The sequence below is a fragment of the Astyanax mexicanus genome, chromosome 11 (assembly GCF_023375975.1).
Source record: "Astyanax mexicanus isolate ESR-SI-001 chromosome 11, AstMex3_surface, whole genome shotgun sequence".
Lineage (NCBI taxonomy): Eukaryota > Metazoa > Chordata > Actinopteri > Characiformes > Acestrorhamphidae > Astyanax > Astyanax mexicanus.
The window spans coordinates 8746137-8768997 of record NC_064418.1 but is presented as its reverse complement, the minus strand read 5'-3'; the positions used below and the strand labels follow the sequence as shown (position 1 = coordinate 8768997).

The 22861-nt window shown below is 39.9% G+C and overlaps 1 protein-coding gene across 1 annotated transcript in view; it reads left to right on the top strand.

The window, feature by feature from the left end:
- The window catches only part of slc49a4 (solute carrier family 49 member 4), a 70665-nt gene extending 63893 nt beyond the window's left edge, over positions 1-6772 (top strand). Inside the window, exon 9 of the mRNA XM_007227926.4 lies at positions 4165-6772. Coding sequence (XP_007227988.2) covers positions 4165-4280 — 116 coding nt within the window. The 3' untranslated portion in view covers positions 4281-6772. The remainder of the gene's footprint in view (positions 1-4164) is intronic.
- The last annotated feature ends 16089 nt before the right edge of the window (positions 6773-22861 follow it).

Here is a 22861-nt window from a genome sequence, read left to right as displayed (position 1 = left end):
CCTTGGACTGTGCTGGAGCTGCTTTTTATGCTGTCGTTTGCTGCTTCGTCCTGTTCGCCAAATCCCTCAAGACACGGGTGAGAAGGAAGGAGTCAGCCTAAATTGGGGCCTTAATAACAACATCTCTGCACTCATGACACCAGGTATAAAAGTGGAGAGAGGGAGGAAATAATGGATAAGAGCAGCAGTTTGACTGTCGTGTATACTGACAGGCAGGTTATAATTGCTGTTCATGATTGCCGAGGTGAAATGGAGCGAGAGAGATCCTCGTATTCTTGGCAAAGACCACTCTCTCGGCTGCTCGGAAGACTTCTTGATGGGTCTTCTGCTGCATTTTTCTGTCATGCTTTTAGTCAATGTCCCTCTTTCTATTATTGCTTGAGGGGTAAGCACTGACCGCTGACCACCAGACCCGTTGCAACACGTCAAGCAAACTAAGCAAACCCATTGTCTTTGCGACCCTCAGACTATGACTAATTATAAATTTCCCTTAAGGTGGCACCTCCCACTAGTTGCTAAAATCAGCTTATAACCAGACTGGAACAGCAGTTCAGCAGTATCAATGCACTAGAATGGCTAAAGCTAAAATTTTTAACTGTGTCTCATATGTTTTTATTTGTAGCCGTGCTCTGCCTGAGCGTAGTTCTGCTTGCTGTCAAAGAGATTAGTCGCAGCACATTATGCCTCAATCTAAAAAAATAACTTCATAATATTTCAGTAAAGAATAAAGATGGTTATAGTCCATTGTTTACCATTGTTTTGACAATTTGAACTACATTTGATCCAGTGTAATTGATAATGTTATTACAATATTTGGGGGGTTGAGGTCTATAGAACATAATCGTTTAATTAAAAATGAATTGTTGGTGCTCTGAGTGGGCACCGCTGGTTCGAATCCCAGTCATGCAGCTTGCCATCAGCTACCGGAGGAGCCCTGAGAGAGCACATTTGGCCTTGCTCTCTTTGGGTGGGTAGATGGCACTCTTTGCCCTCATCATTCCTAGGGTGATGTCGATCAGCACAAGGCTGCGTCTGTGAGCTGATGTATCAGAACTGAGCCACTGCGCTTTCCTCCAAGCACGCTGTGATGCTACTCGGCAATGATGCATCAGCAGCAGCAGTTTGAAAAGAGGCAGTGGCTGACTTTACATGTATCAGAGGAGTTGTGTTGTGTTGTGGGATCACTAGTTATGGGGGATATAGAGCTGAGTAGCCTTCAGAAGGTTCAAACGTGTGAAATGCAAAACCACTAGATTTTAGAACAGGTTCTTCCACACACTTCCATCAATTATAATACTTTTGCTTTATGTATTTTAATGTTGTTCTCTTTATGTGGTGTACTTAGCGAGGAATGAAGAAAGAAGAAGTTTCCTTGTGCAGATGACAATTTATTTTTTTATTTATTTATATATATATATATATATATATATATATATATATATATATATATATATATATATATATATATATATATATTTTTTTTTTTTTTTTTTTTTTTTTTTTTTTTTAATCGTTCACTGACCACTTTAGAAATATCCAACAGGTCCATTTTGCTTGGGGCCCCCAAATGCCTTGAAACTGCCCTGTTGTCCGCTACTGGCTGCTCGGTGTTTTTAGAAGCAGCTGATTGGATTACCTGAGCGTGTTCAGGGACGAGCCACTCCCTCATTAGCATTCATTGTGTCCGCAGCGCCGCTAACATTGCCTCTCTCCTTTTTAAATTGATGAGGCCAGGGCAGGCGTGTGGCACAGACAAAACGGGCAGATAAACACAACTCCATTAACCTACCCCTGCCGCCCGACGCTGCTGAGCGGCGGGCTAGTGAGGCCTGATTAATGAGCGGGCTTTTGGAGAAGGACCCCCATGCGCCTCCTATCTGCGCCATCCTCCTCGTCTTCCTCCTCGTGCTCCTCAGCCCCCTTCTCCTCCAGACCCACGCTGGCTGATGCGGAGGACTGTGCTGCATGGCTAAATCATATCATTTGCTCCAAATGGGCCCAGCAGCTGACCCAGCATGGATTTCACCTTCCAGCATCGATTGGAGCGCTCTCTTCTGGAGCAATTGATCAAGCCGTTATCTGGGTTCAGGACGGCATCAAATTGAAATCCACTCCTCTATTGAATTAAGAGGTGCGCCTCTTCCCCCTCAGTCCCGAGGGTCCGCGGGTTTGACCTGTTTTGTGTTATATTTAGTCCAGCCGCTCTATCTGGGCTAAAGCAGATGCTGCAAGGTTGTCCTCCATTGTGTTCATGGTTTCGGTGACCTGTGCTACACAGGTCACATGCTCTCCACACAGACATGGTTTAATTTACTCTTACCTGCTGCTGTTCTCTTTTTTTTTAGTCACACAAGCAATTTTCATTCATAAGTTTAATAGAAAAAGAACCAATCGCCTTTAATAGACTCAGAAAATGTTAATAATAAACATGGTGTAGGTTTCATTTCTCCTTTAAGAAGGACTCTCTCTCTCTCTCTCTCTCTCTCTCTCTCCACCCAGCCTAATAAACAGTATAAGCTAGAGTAGCAATTATTTATATCAAATGTTGAAGGAAAAGATGCTCAAAAAATGCGCCAATAAATTATTCTTCAGTTCATGCTTATCTCAAACACTTACTATAAACAATTACTATAATTAAATTCTAGCAAATATGTAGCCCTGCTAATCTCCCTCTCAACAGAACTGCTCACACTTATAGTGTGTTGTAATTGACTTCTCATTAACAGTAGAAAAAAGCTGTTTGTATTAACACTAGAAAAAGGCTGTTTTAATAACATTAGCTGTTTATATTAATATCAGTACATGCACTCTATTGTCGTAATTGACTTCTCATTAACAGTAGAAAAAAGCTGTTTTTATTAACAGTAGAAAAAAGCTGTTTTTATTAACAGTAGAAAAAGGCTGTTTTAATAACATTATAACTGTTTATATTAATATCAGTACATGCACTCTATTGTCATAAAACATCTGCTGACTTATACGCTTTCTCCCTTATGGGAATCCTAGCCTAATATTAAACATTCTTACACGCTTTTATTCTCCATCCAGTCATCTGCTTTTACTGACTTGAGTACATTACAGATATGAAAAGAAAGAAGATGATAAGAAGTTGTCTTCCTCATTTTTATATTTTGTAAATGTAAATAATGTAAATACATTATATGTGGGATGGGAAGTCATAATTTAATTATATACATTACCACTCAAGTTTGAACACACTTTCTTATTAAATGTTTTTATTTTTTATTTTTTCCTAAATTGTAAATGAATACTGAAGTCATTCAGACTATGAAGAAAACATGTAGTAACTTAAAAGTGTTAAACAGCCCAAAATACCCTAAATATTCTGTAAAGCTGTAAATATTCTGTAAGGAACTCTGATGAACTGATGGAGCTGTGCAACAGAGGGAACCCTTGCTCTTTATTTGATGGGGTGGTCCTGATGAGAGCCAGTTACATCATGTTTTTCAACATTAATGGTCTTTGCGCTCACAGAATTTAAGGATAGGTTTAAAGTTCATGAAAATCTTCTTTATGGCTTTTTATTTTCTCTTTACTTATTTAAGTAGTTCTTGCCAAACAAGTATATCAAATAGAGTATAGAATAGAGTTCAGCACAGCTGTTAACTGAAAGACATTCCAGCTGACTATACCTCATAAAGCTGACTGAGAAAATCCGGCTAACATGTGCAAATCTGTCATCTAAGCAAGAGGTGTTGCTTTTTAAAGAATCTAAAATATAATAGTAAATATAACACATTTTTTCTGTTTTCTGAATAATTCACCCCATACTGTTTAAACTGGTTGACCTACAAGAGCAGGATGGTCAACCAAGCTGGCTGGTGAGCATGACTAAAACCAAATGCGTTTCAAAGCATATTGCATAAAGTTGAGTCTTTACCAGATGTAAAATTACAAGAGTGCATCACATAAGGATATTTAAGGAACAATTAAAACTTCTTATAATATCTTTATAATACCTGTTCCTACCCAATTACCGTTCCTTCAATGGACCATCCATTAAAATACTGATGAACTCAGACTTTATTCTGTCTGATCAGTGTTAGAGTAATGAACGCACATTGTTTATAGTGTTGCTCATGGCATTTCCCACTCAGTAAATTCACTTATTGATGAAAATGTGTCTGTTTTTCTGTGTTTCAGAGCTTTCCTGGTTGAACTGGTGTCTGACAGGCTCCTGCCTCTTCAGCCTGCTCCTCGTCCTCTTGTTCAGGGAATCTTATGACCGCCTGTATCTGGACGTCTTTGTGTCAGTCTGAGTGAGCCACACATCACCACCACACCTCTCTAAAACCAGGAAAGAAGACGGAGCTCTGCTGCCACCAACTTGCACAAAGAACACAGAACTGGAACCTGAGATTTGCAGCACTGTTCTTTCTATTGTACTGAATTTTGTTACACGGTTAATTTCTAGATCTTCTAGAACTAGAGCTAGTTATTAAAGCCTTGTGGTGGTAACATTTTATCCGACAACAGAGAAAAACTAAGGGCGTAAGCTAAAGTGGTAGTGTTGTAGATATTATTGTCTGTAGATGCATCCTTTTTTTGGATGTTTATTTCTTTTTCTTTTTTTTGTGTGTATTTTTAATCCTTTAAATGATGTAACAGTGACGTGTTGATGAACAGTGAAGGGTTGTTGCGACTCCTAGGTGTTGGGTGTGTAATAAAGCCCCCTGAAGAGAGCACCACGTTAAAAAAGAAAGGTAGAAACCTTGAGGATCTATTGGTAGTCTTGATCAATTATCTGTCTAATGCAAGCCCCTGGTGCTGTGCAAACAAGGGACCTCTTACCATTTTAGCTTTAGTTTGTTTAAAACCATGAACAAGCAAATTGTGATGGGACTTAGTGCTTTATATGACCTGTGAGGGTACCCATGATTAAGTGGCATATGGAATTATCTTTTCTTCAGCGCTTATTACTATGCAAACAATGATTTTATCCTTCAACATCATCTCCCCATGGGGGATTCAGACTGCACCTTGGTTTTCAAAAGCTTTGATGGGATGGAGCCTCTTCAAAGCAACCTGAAGTGGGAGCCGTTGCCTTGAGGTAGCTTTCAGGCCTTTGTTTGGGTCACAGGGTTTCTGTCCCTCAACTTATTAATATGTATAGAGGAAACTGAATTTGAGGTTGTGCCAGTTTTCACATGATTACACATCTCAGAATTTACGGTTGCTGCATGCAGATTGTAGGCGTCACCTGTACAGGCATTCGTTTTCAGGAGTTCTCAGTTTTTACAGTTGTAGCATCGGGTTTATTAAAATCAAGTAGGTTTTGTTTTAAAGGGTTTTAGGTGTAATTTATGCATACGTTTTTTTCTTGTTTTTCTTCTAATTTATTTGAGGGATCAGAACACTAACAGATTTTAAAAGAGACTGTTAACAGATGATGTACCTGGTTGAGGAAAGATTCTGCAGTGTTTTGGGAAGGCCGTTTTGAATTTGGCATCAGTGACTACTGTAGATCCACCTATAGAGATGTGTATACACCAGCAGATGTTTTGTGGTTGAGAAGGGATGGTTGTCAAAAAAATAGATAATGTGGCCAACAGTGAATAATAGCTGGATTTTTTAAGCATATTGTTTGTTTGTTTTGTATTGGTTTTCATTGATTATTGATTAAAATAATATTTTGCTAGCCTTCTTTCTTTTTTAGATTTACATATTTTTCTTATAGTTGTTAGAGTTATGAGGGGATATAACATGAAGGGATTGTCATAGCTGTAGACAGTAGTAGACTGTTGTAGATTTAAGGCTGTACACCAGCAGATTCTCAGCAGTTTCTTGGTTGAAGGGATGTATTTTTGAAAAAATGCCAAAAAGGCCAGCAGTGGTTCCTCTTTTTTGGTAAGATGAGCATCTTTTGGTAGATTTTGGTCTATTCCACTTCAAGTAGCCCCTTTTTCTAATGTAGCCCCCGTTCTTATCAGTAATTTAGAGTTGTAGCTAATCATAGCTGATCAGTTTGTTGGATTTTGGCGTATACTGTAATAGGTTCTCTTTAATTTCTCATAAACCTGGTCCACTCAAGCCTTGACTGCCAATCCTTTTACTGGCAGCTTTTCCAATACTTCAGAGGGTTTTACAGGTAGAATAGCTTGTCAGTCTACTGGAGGACAGCAGAAGGTAACGTCTATCAGCTTCACTTTAAAGCAAATCTCCAAAGAAGACGAGGATGAGCTGTGAACAGCTGAAGAGAAGATACCAGGGCTCTTCAGAGAATCTTCAGTGGTACCTACATTACGTTGGACTCCTCAGACAAGACCTTATGGACAGATTTACAGTTTACACTGATGTACAAAAACAAAAAAAGCTCAAACAGTCTCTCTGTGAAGGTTTTGAGCCAATATATACTCCTATATCAGCCAGTCTACTCCACACGTCTACTCTGCTCTTTCACAAAGACTGACGGTAAGAAAGCACACAGCGCTAAACCTCCTCTGGACAAGCCTGCATGAGACTTGCGGTTCTTTTCCTTTCGTACAAAAAGGTTCTGTCTCTCTGAACGGTTGTGAATTATTGCCTTAATTAACAGTGACCTGTGCAATTTTGTTCCCTCTTTCTCTCACCACTGTGATGAATTCTGTGATTTCAGTGCAGAGTTGCAATTAGGAGAATGTTTCTCATTGTAATGTTGATTGGAGGGATTTCTTAGGATCAGGATGTTCTTGTCCGTTTGTTCGTTCGAAATTCTGTAAAAATGTTAGTGATTTTCAGCACCTTATTAAAAACCTGTTTTGAAAGAAAACAAGCCTTGTGTAATTCTTGTTAGAATCAGCTGTCCCTTCTTAGTTTTATTAACTACTATTCATTCAATTACTATTTTTTTATCACTAATTTGCCAAACTTTATTCATGAATGGGATGGGGCACCTCTGCTTTAATTATTGCCACATTTATCTCTATGGTATAGTGTTTCCCTCAAGCAACAAACAAATTCGGCTATTACACTATACAGTATGTACATTATTTTTTTGTTTATTTATTTTAATGTTAGAATACATATATACAATATGACATACAAGTCATAAATAAAAATACTTACTGAAACAGTGTTTATTATACGGTAGAGCACTCCTGCATGTTTTGGCAGCTTCCTTGCAGATGTGGCCTGCAAGCATGTAACATCTGGCCCGTGAGTTAGTTTGAACTATAATGAGCGATAATTTTAAAAATAAATAAAATAAAATGTTTCTTTGGTGAGATTTTGTTTAAATTCCTCCCCTGTCTCTCTCTGTTGCGCTCGGCGTGACTTTAGTTTCCGCCCATTCTCGTTTTTCCGCCCGTTCCTGGGCTCCCTATTTCCTTATTAGGGCGTTTTTTTCCCCCCATGGCCTAATTTACTAGCCGGGGCGGCGGTAGTGTATTAAACAGTCACCATGGTGACAAGGGTTCGATCCCATGTGAGAAACGGTGTGTTAATTTATTTATTTTTTCCTTGCTTTGAGATCAACTGTTCTGCAATTGGGTTCAACAACCCTCTGGGCTGGAGAGCTACTAGTTTGTAGCACTACGTCCCATTACACCTTATTTTACAAAACAGATTTATTTTTTTGAGGCCCGCCACATATTGGCTTGGAAAATATTTGGCCCGTGGCCAAGCGTAATTTCCGACTCCTGCTCTAAAACATCTTATTCAAATGATCAGTTTATCAAAAATTCCAAAAATATACCATATTTCATGCCATAGAGGGTTAAATGTAAATGTGTCTTTCTCTTTGTGAGTACATGTGCAGCACTGCCGAGATAGCAGTGAACATCTAATTGTTGAACTCTGTCTAGGTTATATTCAGCCAGCGATGCACCTGTGTATTCCATTGCCAAGGTAAACCAGCAATACACCAGAAATTTACCTGAACACGCCTCATTTCCAGTCACCACACCCATCAGCATAGATACACCTGCCTGGCCAAAAAAAAAAGGCTCCACCTGGATTTAAGTAAGTAAATGACCTGGGGTTGATGCAGTTGGTCTGCAGGTTTAGTATGTACTGAAAGAATGAGGTCAGCTGACTACCTGAATATACTGAATATAGACCAGGTTGGATTTTTTTCTTTCCTGATATCAGCATGGGCATATTCCAAGAAGACAATGTCAGGATTCATGGTGCTGAAATTGTGAAAGAGTGATTCAGGGAGCATGAGATCATTTTCACACATGGATTGTTCACCACAGAGTCCAGACCAGGACTCTGGCCAGGCAGTGTATATTTAACACGCATACTGTATATTCAAATGGATTGAATCACTGCACTCTCAATGTACTCAGAGTTTAAATAAGGGCTCATTGATTTGTCATTAAAGCTTGCAAAACTTTAAATGTACACACTTAAAAGCATTTTATAAAAATAAGACTTCTTTTGTGTTTGTTTGCTTTTCTGATAAGTGTTGCAGTTACTAAAAGAACAGAATGTCATGAACGTTTTTTCCTCACAATGGTAAAGATGAAGCTTGTTTAAATGGAAGGTTTCACCGTGCAGAGCACAGCCTTTCTGTAACTTTTAGCGTGTTGTGGTGGTAATTTTGCATGTCGACTACAATGCCGAATCGTCTGGAAGAAGATTGTGTCTTTAAACCGCCACTTCCATTCAGTGACAAGCAATTTGGTAAAACATCAGTTTTGTTGTCTGATCACGCTCTGATCCGACGTGCTTCGTATTGTTGAGTGTCTTACTCACCTGCTGATGAAAACAGGCCTCACTGTCTGTCAGTCAGTCTAGCTGACGCTTTTCTACCCTTTCATTTGTTTTGGGTTTGAGTCTTCACTTCAAACGCTCCCTCAGCTCTTCCTCCAGCTCCTCTTTCATGAACACAGCGTCTGTTCTTAACAAGAGCTCTCAGAGGATTTCAGGTTGAACAACCTGTATAATAAAAACGTCTTACTTTTTCTTACAGCCTAATTTAACCAAACTGCAAACAGACTTTTTTACACTGCTGATCTGCCAGACATTAAAGCGTAGAGACAGGTCATGGAGACGGTGGCGGGAGACGAGAGAGAGTAGGAGTAAGACAGAATTTTTCCATTAAATCATGTGATGTGACCTTCAGTGTAGGCCTGCTTGGATGAACACTAGTCTTAGTCTTAGAGTGTTTTCTTGTCCAGTATGTTTTTTTTTCCTTTCCACTGTATATTTTCCACTGTAGAATACCAATACCTACACTTCTCAACTTGACTTGGTGCTTTTTTTTTTTGGTTTGGCCTTCGATGTTCTCCAGAAAAGCATTTTCAAACCAAACAACTTTTTTACTTGACTTCTGAAAAAAATATTTGAGTCAGACAGGTGATGTGTGCGCTCATCCAAGCTGATGTGGATAAAAACAAGTACATTTGTTGTTAAAAAAAAAAAAGAAGAAAAAAAGATGTAGATTTAAAAAAAAAAAGTTTTTTTTTATTTGGGCAGATGTAGCACTCATAGCTTTGGTGCGCATCATCTGAAAACGAGTGAAATATACTGTAAACCCACAATTACTTACCATTTTGGTTCCATAATTAAATGCATGAAACTCTAACATCTTACCCAGTGGTTTTCAATAATGCTCCTAGTTAAATGTAAGCAATGTTTTCATGTTTTATAATGTTAGTGTCATTGATCTGAGGTGTGTAAAAGAGTAATTCTGAGCACAGACATGGCAGCAGAAACATCTTCTGTTAAACTGAATACTCTTCCTGTTTGCAAAACCTGAATTAAGTTGTTAAATGTTGTGAGAACCTTTTTTTTCCTTACCAAACATATTGTGGCGTGGAAGAGGAAGGAAGACCCGTGAGACTCATGCTGAATGCTCAATAGCTCCTTTATTAAACAGGCTTACCACTCACTTACAGTCTTTAACAAGACTAGGAGAGCTAAAACCATTTATTCTATAGGCTACCAACAGAGCCAAGTGACTGAACTCACTATCCACCTACTCTACGGTGAGTGCCCTAACCAGCACCCATCTGCATTGCCCCTCCCCATACCCTAGATTACGGGGGGGTACCAATTACGTAGGCTGGAGCAACACAGCACAACAAAACACAAGAGGCCCCACACACAGAAGAATAGAAACATGCCTACAGGCAGCCACACACACAATCCAGAGCCGCCACAATATGCTCTGTTTTAGAGTATTTCTTTCTTTTTTTTTTGAAGTTTTGTTAATTTTTTTCTTTTCTTTTTTGCCTCTATGCACTGTAAATATTTGCATTTCTAAAAATAAAAATAAAAAGTAAAATAAATGCTGCGCTGGACACTATGCAAAGCTGGTAGAGATAAACCCCAAATAAAATAAAGAATTGCAGCTGCAATTGCAGTGCAGAGTGGCTGTACTAAGTATTGATATGATATTTAGAATTGTGGCCTTTTTTATGTTGGTCGATCACATAATAAAATCTCAATAAAATATGTTTTAGTTTGTGGTTGTAAGGAGACAAAATGTGAAACATTTTACAGCTATATTTGAATACTGTATTTTTAAGTAAATTTGTGGAAACAAACATGAGAAAAACATCAAATACAGTTAAATTCCAAATGTCTCCTTAAAGGGGCAGTGAACCCCCTGATTTTTGCTGACTACCTTCAGCTTAAATTTGAAAAAGGCTAAAAAAAATAGAAGGAGCCGTTTGGGAGGAGCATGTATGGGTGATTTATGGGTTTAGACGCGGGGCAGGAAGGAGAGCTGATTGGCTAAGCTGCAGTAGAAGCAGTGTGCTTCTGATAGCGGTGAGAGGTAGATGGTTGGACGTCAGCAGGGGGGCGTTATTAGGTTATTATTGATTGTCTGATCTGCATATTGTGATGTGTATGCGTATCAAAGTACGCAGACACATCATCCACAACTATAGCACAATTAAACCTGAGAGGGTTCAACTGCAGAGGCGGAAATTAATTAAATTACCACAATAAAAGCATTACCACAACTTTATTACCACAAGTTGTGTAGGGGTTTTTTATAATAGTTTTAAGCAGGATTGGTATTGTTTTATTACTTTAAACTTACACATTTTAGCTATTAATGGAAAAAATATATATGGTTTGGGTTTAGTGGCTCTTTAATAGAACAGTATGTCAGTTTCTGCTGCTATTCTCAGCCTCCGTTCCGCTCTGTTCCTCCGTGAATTCCCCTGCATTAGCATTCTCAGCTGGAGGAGCTTCACAGATGCTGCATGGATGTAAACATGTTTGCATTACGCTGGTTGGCTGGAAGGAATGTGTGTTTACATGCTCCCAATATCATTATACCTTCTATCCCCCTCCAGCACTCGTCCCGCAGCCCGAGGCAGCAGATCACACCGGCCAGGCCGGAGACGATACAGTGAGTCAGGAGTCTCGATCAACACACTGCTGTTTAATGAGAGGCGTCTTCCAGAAGATCACCCGTCTGCCTCCCACCCGTCACCCTCAGCCGTCTCACTGCCTTCACTCTGAACAGGAAGGAGGAGGGAAGAACAAGCAGCAGCAGGGCCGGATTCACTTGCGCTGCACTAATGCGAGGAGACGTGGCCTAACCAGAAGCAGCACATCCCAGAGCAATTATACCATCCAGACGGGAGGAAGTGCCACGGCCGGCAGGGTAGCTCAGTCTTTGATCATACAAGCATTTCATTTAAATCACAGCACACCTTCTGCAGCCAGTCAGGCACACGCTGCTGTGAGCGACCAGACTCAGATGGGTTTCAGCAGTACAAGCCTCAGTTAGTTAAAGAGCACTAAACCCTAAACCATATATTTTTTTCATTAATAGCTAAAATGTGTTCTTTTGAAGTAATAAAACATACCAGTCCTGCTTACAATTTTTAACCAACATTTCCTAACCTTTAAAAAAACGCTTTTATTGTTGTGATTTCTGCCTCTGCAGCGCCCTCACAGGTTCAACTGTGCTATAGGCGAGGATGATGTGTCCGCGTACTTTGGTACACTCACTCGCGGACACTCACAATATGCAAGTCAAATAATCAATCAATCAATCAATCAATAATACTGTACCACCTCCCTGCTGACGTTCAACCATCAAAACAATGCACACTGTTCAGCCCAGTCAGCTCTTCTTTCTGCCCCTCCCCTAAACCCATACATCACCCAGTGCCCCTGCCAAACTACTCCATTCATTTATTTAATTTTATTTATTTATTTATTTTTGTTTTTCAAATTTGAGCTGAGGATGGAGTCAGCCTAAATCAGGTTAGTTTAGTTACCTTTTAATGACTTAAGCCTAGTTCTGTCTGGCATAGTCCTACATTTTTTTTGTCAAAGTGTTGTGTAGTCCAGGTCTAGACTTAATCCTATCTGAAACCTCTTTTCCACCAACAAAGTGTGTTGTGCTCGCATCACAGGTTCACTGGTTCCAGACCAGCAAGATTATGGGGCCAAAATATTGCATCTTCTTACAATATTAAAAATCAGAACCCTGTTATTTACTTAATAATCAACATACACTTGGGAGGGAAATCTGTCTAGTGTAGACAGGGACATTAGAGAGGTTAAAGGAACATTTGTTTAGTATAAGATTTTGTTTTTGCATTGGTACAATTGGAGCCCATCCAGACTTTTCAGAGTGGGTCAAAGGCTGGTCCATTTTTTCATATGATATTGGAATGCCCAGTAATGTGAGAATGGCTTGAGAATGTGTGTGTAAGCACCGTGGGTGTATGCTTTTTGAGAGCTCATGGCGCACCTGCGTTGCCAAGATAGCAATGAACGTCTGAATGTTGACTGTTGTCAGGGTTTTAATCAGTCAGTGGAACACCTGTGTTTTCTGTTGCCAAAATACCAATACACCTAAAATTAACCTGAACCTGCCTTTTCTCCAGACCTGCCAGTATGACAGCAATCTGAAGATGCACTTCTTAGTGACATTACAGTTCCCTACAGTTTATATTTACACCTTTTTAGTTTTTAGTTCGTTTTTTTTTTCTCAAACCCTCCTGGCAGTTACCTCTTGTAGACCTGATTTCCTTCTGGACTTACTTAGATGTTAATAATAACTGGAAATATTGTTTATGCTCTAAAACCTTGCTATATTATGTTGTATTTGTGTGCATCCACCATGTCTGATTAAACCTCCCAGGACTTTCTTTAGCATTAGAGGAGTCCGAGGGGGCTTTGAGACAGTCTCTTCCGCCAGCACCTCTGCTTCTCATCAAAGGTGAACCCATGCATCTGTGTGAAAAGACCAAAGCCGAACATTTCCTTTGATACCTCCTTCAAGCTTCTCTGCCCCGCACTGTGTCTTTTGTGAAGGTGGTGAATATGTACTGTATGCATTTAAGGGTTTTGTTCATTATGAATGTGACGCAGAGGCTCGTCGGGGTAGTGGAGATGGGTTTGTGGTGTGGGCGGTATGGGGTGGCGGGTCAGGAGCTGCGGCTTTGATCTGTGTTCAGCTGTAAAACGTGGTGCAGTCGGTGTCCAGCGAAACTGCCCAGAGCTGAGGAGGCTGACTGAAAGAAGTCAGCAGCTCTATTAAGCTGTCTCTATGGCAACTGATAGCCACGCTGTGATGGACTGCTGTCATGGCAGCTGCTGTGGACCCCACTCTTCAGACGCTCTGACGTCAAACCCCCTCAGAGCAGAGCTGCCAAGTTTGTCCTATACCTGCACCGAGCTGCTGCTGCTGCTTCACAGAGGTGAGTGTGTACGAGTGGGCAAATGGAGAGCAGCGAGTGGGACAGTGGGATAGATGGCAAGCTGCGCTAATTTGATGCTTCCAGCTTTTCCTGCCCTGTACAACATATGGAGACACTGATGATCACAGAACTCCAAATGTGCAAATGCAAAAAAATGCAAAAGTGCAAATGCAGCTCATTTACTTTAATTTATTTAGTATTCAGTTTACTGTTGATTTAAAGTTGGGTTTGTGCACTGCTGCATGTTCATGTTAGGTACAGATATTAATCCACTAACATGAGGTTAATATCAAGCAAAGACTCAAGATTCTCAATATGCTACTCAAATTCTTTTTGCCACCATGATGCCACGTTTTATATTTTGGGGGGGAAACTATAGCCCCCCTAAAACAGGTCTACTGATGTCCATGCTATTATCCAAGGTTAACCAGCTGATCCAAGTCTATTGCAGGAGGATATACAGTATTTAAAACCCAAAAACTAATACATGTGGGTCTGAATAGCATCTTCTTGCATTGCATCAGTGTTGGTTTCGAACATCTGGAAATTGAACCGTTCTTGGTAAATGCTTTTTTTAGTACTAAAATGCAACTTGTGTGGTGAAAGATGACGTCAAGCACGAACATGAAGACACAACATCACACAAAAACACACAAAAAAACAGCCGCTGATTCTCAGCCTGTGTCACTGTGGATTTGACCAGGGAAAGAGAGAGATGTGTGGAGAAACAGGCCAATGCTGGACTGACTACAGCAGCTAAGCCAAGCAGGTGGCCGGCCGTTTATCATTGACATTGTTCAGCACTCCCCCGGATCAAGAAAAATTTACAGCAGTCCCATAAATCCTTCTGTCCTGCTCCTTTGCACCGCTGCGAGGCCCTCCGGAGAGCATAGCTAATAACATTAAAGACGTATACCTCAGTCAAGGGCCGACAGGTTGCCCCGCCACGTCGGTTTGCCTTGACTGAACACAAAGCCGTGTTTGATGGACTCTGTGGAATGGGGCTTAGGGTCCTTGTCGCAGCAGGCGAGACGAGAAGCTGAGCGGTGAAGAAGTGAAGAGTCCATCACAAAGCCTGGCTCTGTTGTTTCACTTAAACAGCGGCGTTTTGTTCAAATCGAGCTCCTGTGGTGAAGTGGCCTGGCTCCGGGAGCAGGGCTACCCTCAGCACAACGCTGTCAAATGAGCCCAGAAGACTTTCTGCTTAGTCTTTTACCAGTGTAAAAAAAAAAAAAAAAAACAAATAAATAAATAGTGTGTTGATAAGAGATATCATCAAATTTAGTAAATGTACCGTGGTATGGAAAGGTTAGCCACTAAAGCTAATGCTGCTGCACCCAGCCTTAGTGAAAATCTGGAATCTAAGTGGAAGCACTTTACTCACCAAATAAATTGTTTTTAGGAGAGAAACCTGTGTGGATTAACATCCAGCGCTCGTTTGACTTTTTAAAGAAAATGTACACTTTTGTTTACTTAGCTTAGGTCAATATGTGACTGGGTATTTGTGCAGAAGCCACTGCAATGTAGAATAGTGCACCACCATCCCATGGTCTGCTAAACCTTACTGAAGGTCTTTTGCAGTCAAACTGGGGTCTGGATTTTTGATTTAAGCAATTCTCTCAGAAAGATTTATCATCTGCTACACCTCAACTTGACCCCCTCTGATCCTGTTAGCTGCCGTCAATAAAAGGCATTGATTATTTTAATTTTCAGATTGCTAAACAGCTGCTTAGAGGAGTTTGAGGAATCAGAATATTTATTAAGCTGTGAAATTTTAGTTTTATTTGTAAACAAGCTGCAGACCAGTGTTAATTCTGAGAGGTGATTTTGATTTAGTTTTAGTCTTTTCACTTTTGATTAAAATGTATACTTTTAGTCATTTAGTTTCAGTCTAATTTTGGTCGACGAAACAAAAAAACATTTTAGTCTAGTTCTAGTCATAAATTGTATTAATAAAGTATAAAGTTTGTGGTATGTATTTTTATGGTTTTACTATTTTAGATTTGTGTATCTAAAGTTCACTAAAACATGTTGTCTTTACCAGGCTGATGTCACTCAAATCTGGAACGCTGTGGGAGAGCGGAGGTGAGCTATTCATCAGAGGTAAGTTTTTTTTTATCATGTTTTACTACAACAAAAGCCCATTTTACACCGGAGTTCTCCTCTAAGTCGTCTTCTCGTTAAAGAAAGGTGGACAGAAATTGCTTGATTTTTTAGACTCAGTGTGTTTCATGTTATGAGAAAGCTTTAACTATTTAAATCTAAAGTCTCTTTTGGTTCCTGATTACAGGGCAGTGTTATACAATATTTTTCCTTTAAAAAAAAACATTTTGTTAATAATTCTTCTTGGTTCGAAAAAAAAATTCTTAGCACAGTTAAACCATCTAACCAAAAGAAACATATATGAATTAGATTTAGAAGGATTTCACATGCAGTATTATTTTCACTGCAGTGCAGCAGTAGAATAACAGAGCCGTTCTTTTGTATGGATTTATTGTAGGACAAGTGAGTTCAGCCTCAGGTTCAGCACTCAATTCACCTGCGAAGAAGATAGGCTGTTTGACAGAGTGCAGGAATGAAAGAGGCTTTGAACTAGCCTGTCCATCTCAAATGTATGGAATCCGTGGGGTTTTTGTGGTCTGCAGCCTCTTCCCATGTTATGAAATAGCAGTTAAATTACATATTAGAATGTGAAGATTGAATACATCTGCAGGATGTTCTTCATGCTGAATGCTTCTTAAATAAATAACAATACAAAGCAGATGCATTGCTTCATCAAAAAAAAAAATATATGTGTGTCCATGCGCCAAGCTACCTAGTATTTCTCCTGTCCTTGATATACAGTACCGTATTTATACTGTACATAGTAGCAGTCAGATGTTTACATACAGTATACTCTTCGTAGACACGAAGACCATGAAAGAATAAATGATAAAATTGATCTGTTATTGAAATCAAAACAAGAGTTTGGAGTTTCTAAAAAGCAAGGTCATCATTTTACATACAAGTTTAAAACTTTAAATCATTCATCACATGTAATATTTGTTTTTAAGTTAATTGATAAGAAATATTTTGGCAAGATATTGTTGGTAAACATCAAACCAGTGACAGAATTATTGATGCTACTGCCACCATGCTTAACAGTCTGTACAATGTTTTACTTTTAAATGTCCCAATGTCTTTTCACCCCCTTGTTCTCTTTTGGCTGCAAAATATTTCTCCAGAAGGCTTTTTCTTTGTCCATGCGATCAGCTTCAAACATTTTTGATCTCTTTTGAGCAGGAGCTTCTTTTATGAGATGGAATTCTGTCAGTGATTCAGTCCAAGTGCATTTTTTAGTGTGAAATCTACAGTACATTTTGATGAATTTGTATTCTAACTTTCCTCAGCCTGGCCTAAAGATGAATTAATAAATATGTGACTTAAAAATGTTTTAGGGTTTGTACAATGTGTGCTAAACAAAATTTGACCTTTGTGCATATTCACAAAATACTATTTTAACTTTACCCTCACCCACCACAGATCAGCTGCCCATCATCCAGTTTTGGCAGCATGCCTCGGACCAGCTGCTCACTGTCCACAACCGATTACAATCAAATTTATGTGAACTCTAACTCTAAATGGTTTCATTGCTGGTGCTGCTTTACAAAAAAAAATATATATAAAGACCTGTGTGGATGTATAAAGACTTTTTAACATTCATTTAAAAGCTGTCTGACCAGTGGTAGGATGGTCCCCCATTATATATATATATAGTGTATTATCATATACTGCCTGGCCCAAAAAAAAAATTGCCACCTGGATTTAAGTAAGTAAATGATGTGGGGTTGATGCTGCAGATGGTCTGCAGGTTTAGGTTCAGCAACAGTATGTGCTGAAAGAATGAGGTCAGCTGACCTCAATACCTAAATATATTGAATATAGACCAGGTTATTCCATCAATGGATTTTTTTTCTTCCCTGATGAAATACATGAGCATATTCCAAGATGAACAATGTCAGGATTCATGGGGCTGAAATTGTGAAAGAGTTCAGGGTTCAGGGAGCATGAGATCATCTTTTTCACTCATGGATTGAGAGAGAGTTCACCACAGAGTCCAGACCTTAACCTCACTGAGAATCTTTGGGATGTGCTGGATGGAGGAGGCTTTGTGCAGTGGTCAGACTCTACCATCATCAATCCTGCTGCAAGATCTTGGTGAAATTAATGCAACGCTGGATTGAAATAAATCTTGTAACATTGCAGAAGCTTGTAGAAACAATGCCACAGTGAATGTGTGCAGCAATCAAAGCTAAAGGTGGTCCAACCAAATATAAGTGTGTGACCTTTGTTTAGGGTATGTTTTCACCTGGATTAACCAGCTTTTCAACCACCTTCACCATCAAAAACCATCTAAAACTGGGCTTGAGCTGCATTTTCAGAAGAGGGTTTGACCACCTGCATCTGCGGCCACTTTTCTTTAATATCTGATTTATTTCAGCTACAATGGGTGAAATTCTTTTCACTGCTGGAAGTGTCAGAACACACATTTGTGATAAGTTGAGGAAAATGGGTTGAATTTGTGGTGAAGCAGGAAGATAAGGAAATTGCTTAAAAGCCTGGTGAATTGTGCTTTGAGAACCACTGTGCTGTTTTTTTTTTTTTTTTTAACACCACTCTCCTCTTCCGCCTTTCCAGAGTTTAATGCACCTACAGCCTCGGTTTTCTTCAACTACAGGTTACTTTCAAACTTCTGACTCATTCTTGTTTACTCAGGATGACAAAAAATGGCTTGCATTGCATTTTCCAACAGAGCTCGCCGCGACATAAATGATTTAGAGTTGCCACTTGCTCCTCCTGAGAACCACAAAGGTAATATAACTGCAAACAGCTTAGTCAGGGTGAAGTCGGATACATTAAGCCTCCAGCAGGAGCGGGAGAGCGGTTACTGAGGGGAGCTACAGTCAGGGCTTTCATAAAATCTAAACAGAAAATGGAAGAGGTTTTGACCCAGGCGCTGTAGAAAAGACCTCTGATTATTCAAAGTGTTGCAGTAAAAGGGCTCTAATGTAAAATTGAATTACAGAAATTTCATTAATTCAGATTGCAGTTCAGGAGTGAACTACATAATGTGCTCCCCATTCCACCCAGGCAAGATTCAGATCTTTTGGAAAACATTTTCAGGTCTGTACAAAAAATAAAAATAATTCAAACTACTCTTCAAAAGGATTCACATATTTTTCAAAAATGATCTGAACTGATTTTTAAAAGATTTAAAACTGTAGTATTTTAAACACAACAATACAAATTACTGATAACTGAATTTAGCGATTTAACACACATTTACCACAAGTACATGTTACAGGCAGTTAACAGAGAGGGTAGTAAATTCATTTAATGATTTCATGATTCATTTAGAGCTGCTGGGAGTTCTGGTGAGAGTGAGAAGACTGACAGGAGAATAGGCTTTACCAGTGGTCAAATAAAGAAGGAGCAGTCAGTGGCAGCTGCCAGTTGATAATGGAAGCCACAAGTACATCAGTGGCAGCCACCAGTTGATCAATGGCAGCCTCCAGTTGGTAATGGAAGCCACCAGTACATAAGTGGCAGCCACCAGTCGGTCAGTGGCAGCCACCAGTAAGTCGGTGGCAGCCACCAGTAAGTCGGTGGCAGCCACTAGTCGGTCAATGGCAGCCACTAGTCGGTCAATGGCAGCCACCAGTCGGTCAATTGCAGCTACCAGTTGGTAATGGCAGCCACCAGTAGGTCAATGGCAGACTCCAGTACGTAAGTGTCAGCCAGCAGTTGGTAATGGCTGCAGCCAGTTGGTCAGTGGCAGCTACCATTAAGTCAGTGGCACCCGCCAGTCAGTCAGTGGCACCTGCCAGTCGATCAGTGGCACCCGCCAGTCGGTCAATGGCAGCCTCCAGTTGGTAATGGCAGGCATCAGTCGGTCAATTGCAGCCGCCAGTTGGTAATGGCAGCCACCAGTAGGTCAATGGCAGACTCCAGTACGTAAGTGTCAGCCAGCAGTTGGTAATGGCTGCAGCCAGTTGGTCAGTGGCAGCTACCATTAAGTCAGTGGCACCCGCCAGTCAGTCAGTGGCACCTGCCAGTCGATCAGTGGCACCCGCCAGTCGGTCAATGGCAGCCTCCAGTTGGTAATGGCAGGCATCAGTCGGTCAATTGCAGCCGCCAGTTGGTAATGGCAGCCACCAGTCGGTCAATGGCAGACTCCAGTACGTAAGTGTCAGCCAGCAGTTGGTAATGGCTGCAGCCAGTTGGTCAGTGGCAGCTACCATTAAGTCAGTGGCACCCGCCAGTCAGTCAGTGGCACCTGCCAGTCGGTCAGTGGCACTCGCCAGTCAGTCAATGGCAGCCTCCAGTTGGTAATGGCAGGCACCAGTCGGTCAGTGGCAGACTCCAGTACGTAAGTGGCAGCCAGCAGTTGGTAATGGCTGCAGCCAGTTGGTCAGTGGCAGCTACCAGTAAGTCAGTGGCACCCGCCAGTCGGTAATGGTAGCCTCCAGTCTGTCAGTGGCAGATGCCAGTAGGCCTGTGGCGGCCGCCAGTAGGTAAAGCTTTTGCTGCACAGTAGAAACAGTTAATCCTTAATTTCAGAAGAATCAATACACGAGCAGGTGCCTCATTACTTTTGTCCATTTAGAGTAAATGAGTGTCGTCACGTAATAAGTGTATAATAAGTGTATTTTTCACTTTGACACTTAACAACTATTTACATTTTCCTCTGAGACAATAGCTCCGATTTGTTTCTCTGCACATTGTTTGAAGATAGTGTCAGCACCATTTAACTTCGTTTAGCATAATGAATGCAAGATCTTCTAACTACAGAGAGGCTCTATTTATTTTTCCAGCTCCAGCTGAATAATATTCCTGCGTTTCTGTTCTGTCAGCTGGTTTTTATGGTCTCACCGTCAATACGGTTTCCAGTCAGGACATACTTCAGCATTTATGAGCCGCGATTAGATGGTTAAGTAGATGAAATAAAACAGGGAATGCTTGTTAAATCAATACCTTACTAAACAAATATCATCTGGAGCCCTCCAAATATTTTTTCTGAAAAGCAGATTTTTTTTTCCTGCTCAAAGGGTATAAATGGAGGTGACTTTTAGTTGGAAAATGCATGGCTCAGTGCAGTCATTTAACATAATTTGGCTTCCTCTTACTTTCATTAATGGGAATGCTCCTGGAAAAAGCACACTTTATCAATGCCCAATCGCTGCCTCCCACCCATTCTTTCCTGTCGTAGCCCTTTTACCAATAACAGGATTAGCGCTCCGGTAATGAGAAGAGGTTGGGCTTTTCCCTTTAGTCATATCTGACCCATTTCACAGTGCCTTTCTGAAACCTTGAACCGTTATGCAAGATAAGGTCATTCATATGCAGATCTCCACAACAAAAGTTATTTTCACAACTGTACCTGTACTATAAGGAAGTCCAGAGTTCCAGGAGTCCTGATCTGATACTTAGGCAAAGCAGTAATAATAAAAAAATAAAATAAAATAAAGAAAGAACACATACAAGTTGTCCCTTAAGTTTAAAATAATATATTTTTTAATTATTATTAAAACAATGGTTTCAAAAATTGCATACATCCACCTTCTACTAAATAGTCATATAAAAAAATATATTTAAGTATGCATATTTTCTTTAAAAAACTAACTAAAAAATGTCACACAACAATAATTCTGCATTATGCATAATTATTTATAATTAAGATCATAGTTCATTTTTTTAATGCTGGTATTGCTGTAGTGATTTATATGGTTTATTATGTGCTGAATTTAAATGAGAGTGTAATGCTCTCATTTAAACATTTAATAAATGCTAGTGTAGATTCATATGTTATTTTGTTTGTAATTGGCAAATTCCACCTTGAAAAGAGGAATGTTTGTGAGAGAGAAAGAGAGTGTCTAAAAGCCTGAGAGTCTATGGAGTAACAACGTAACGTTACATACAGCTCTGGAAAAAAATTAAGAGACCACTTAAAAATGATGAGTTTCTCTGGATTTTAATCAAGAGGAAGATGGATGGATCACAAGCCATAAAAAAATTTTTGCACCAGGAGTGACATAAAGTTATCCAAAAGCAGTGTGTAAGACTGGTGGAGGAGAACATGATGCCAAGATGCATGAAAATTGTGATTAAAAACCAGGGTTATTCCACCAAATTTTGATTTCTGAACTCTTAAAACTTTGAGAATATGAACTTGTTTTCTTTGCATTATTTGAGGTCTGAAAGCTCTGCGTCTTTTTTTTATTATTTCAGACATTTCTCATCCCTTCTGTATTCATGTGTCCTTACATTTAATCAGGTCTAGTACAACACAATGAAATTCTAATTCCTTCTAATAGAGACCACATTAAATGTCTTAAAATCTATTATATAAGAAAGAGTATAACATAATTGCTGTACTGCTGCACTACTCCCATTAGTTCCACTACAGCGACTGTACAGAGACTGTATGGAGACTCAGACAATGTAAACAGGCCACTCATATACGAGTGTGTAGTGTGGAAGTTCTTTGTGAGGTATTGATGAGAGGCGAGGAGCTCCATCAGTTCACGGCTTTAACCTGTAGATTAATCTGCACAGCGTCTGATAGATTTAGCTTTTTATTTAAAGAGCGTCTGATTCAATCAATTCAAAAACGTTCTATAAACTTCTCACATAAATATTTTTATATGGAGATACAGCTGCAGAATAAACTTACTGTATAAAATCTATGTTTTTGTGATACTTGTGATTACACAAACACATTCACACACTATATAAATTTATATATAGAACACTAGCAAGATCACAGTCACACAGATTTATATGAAACTTTCGCAAAACGCATGTCCTGATCCTACTTTTAGTTCACGTGAATTTAGTGTACTCTACAACTCTTCCGCTTCAATAAGCTTTCTTTTTCCAGCAGAGAAACCCAATTACTACTCAGGGTGCGACGCCAGACCCTTCCAAGCATCTGTTCTGTTGTGAGCAGCTCTTATTTTCTTTCCTCAGAAGAGAGTAACTGAGACTTAAACGAAAGCCTTTTCCATCTTTCAGATGTGAAAGTGTGTGATCAGCTCGCCTTGTAAACACACACACATATTTCATCCCAACTCCCTCTGGATTCTACGTATCAAAAACAGTATGGACTTTGTTCATAAACATCACAAACAGCAGCAGAGCGTTCTGCTGATCAGACGTCCTCCGTCGCCCACACGCTCTCCTGCATCTGCAGCGAGCTC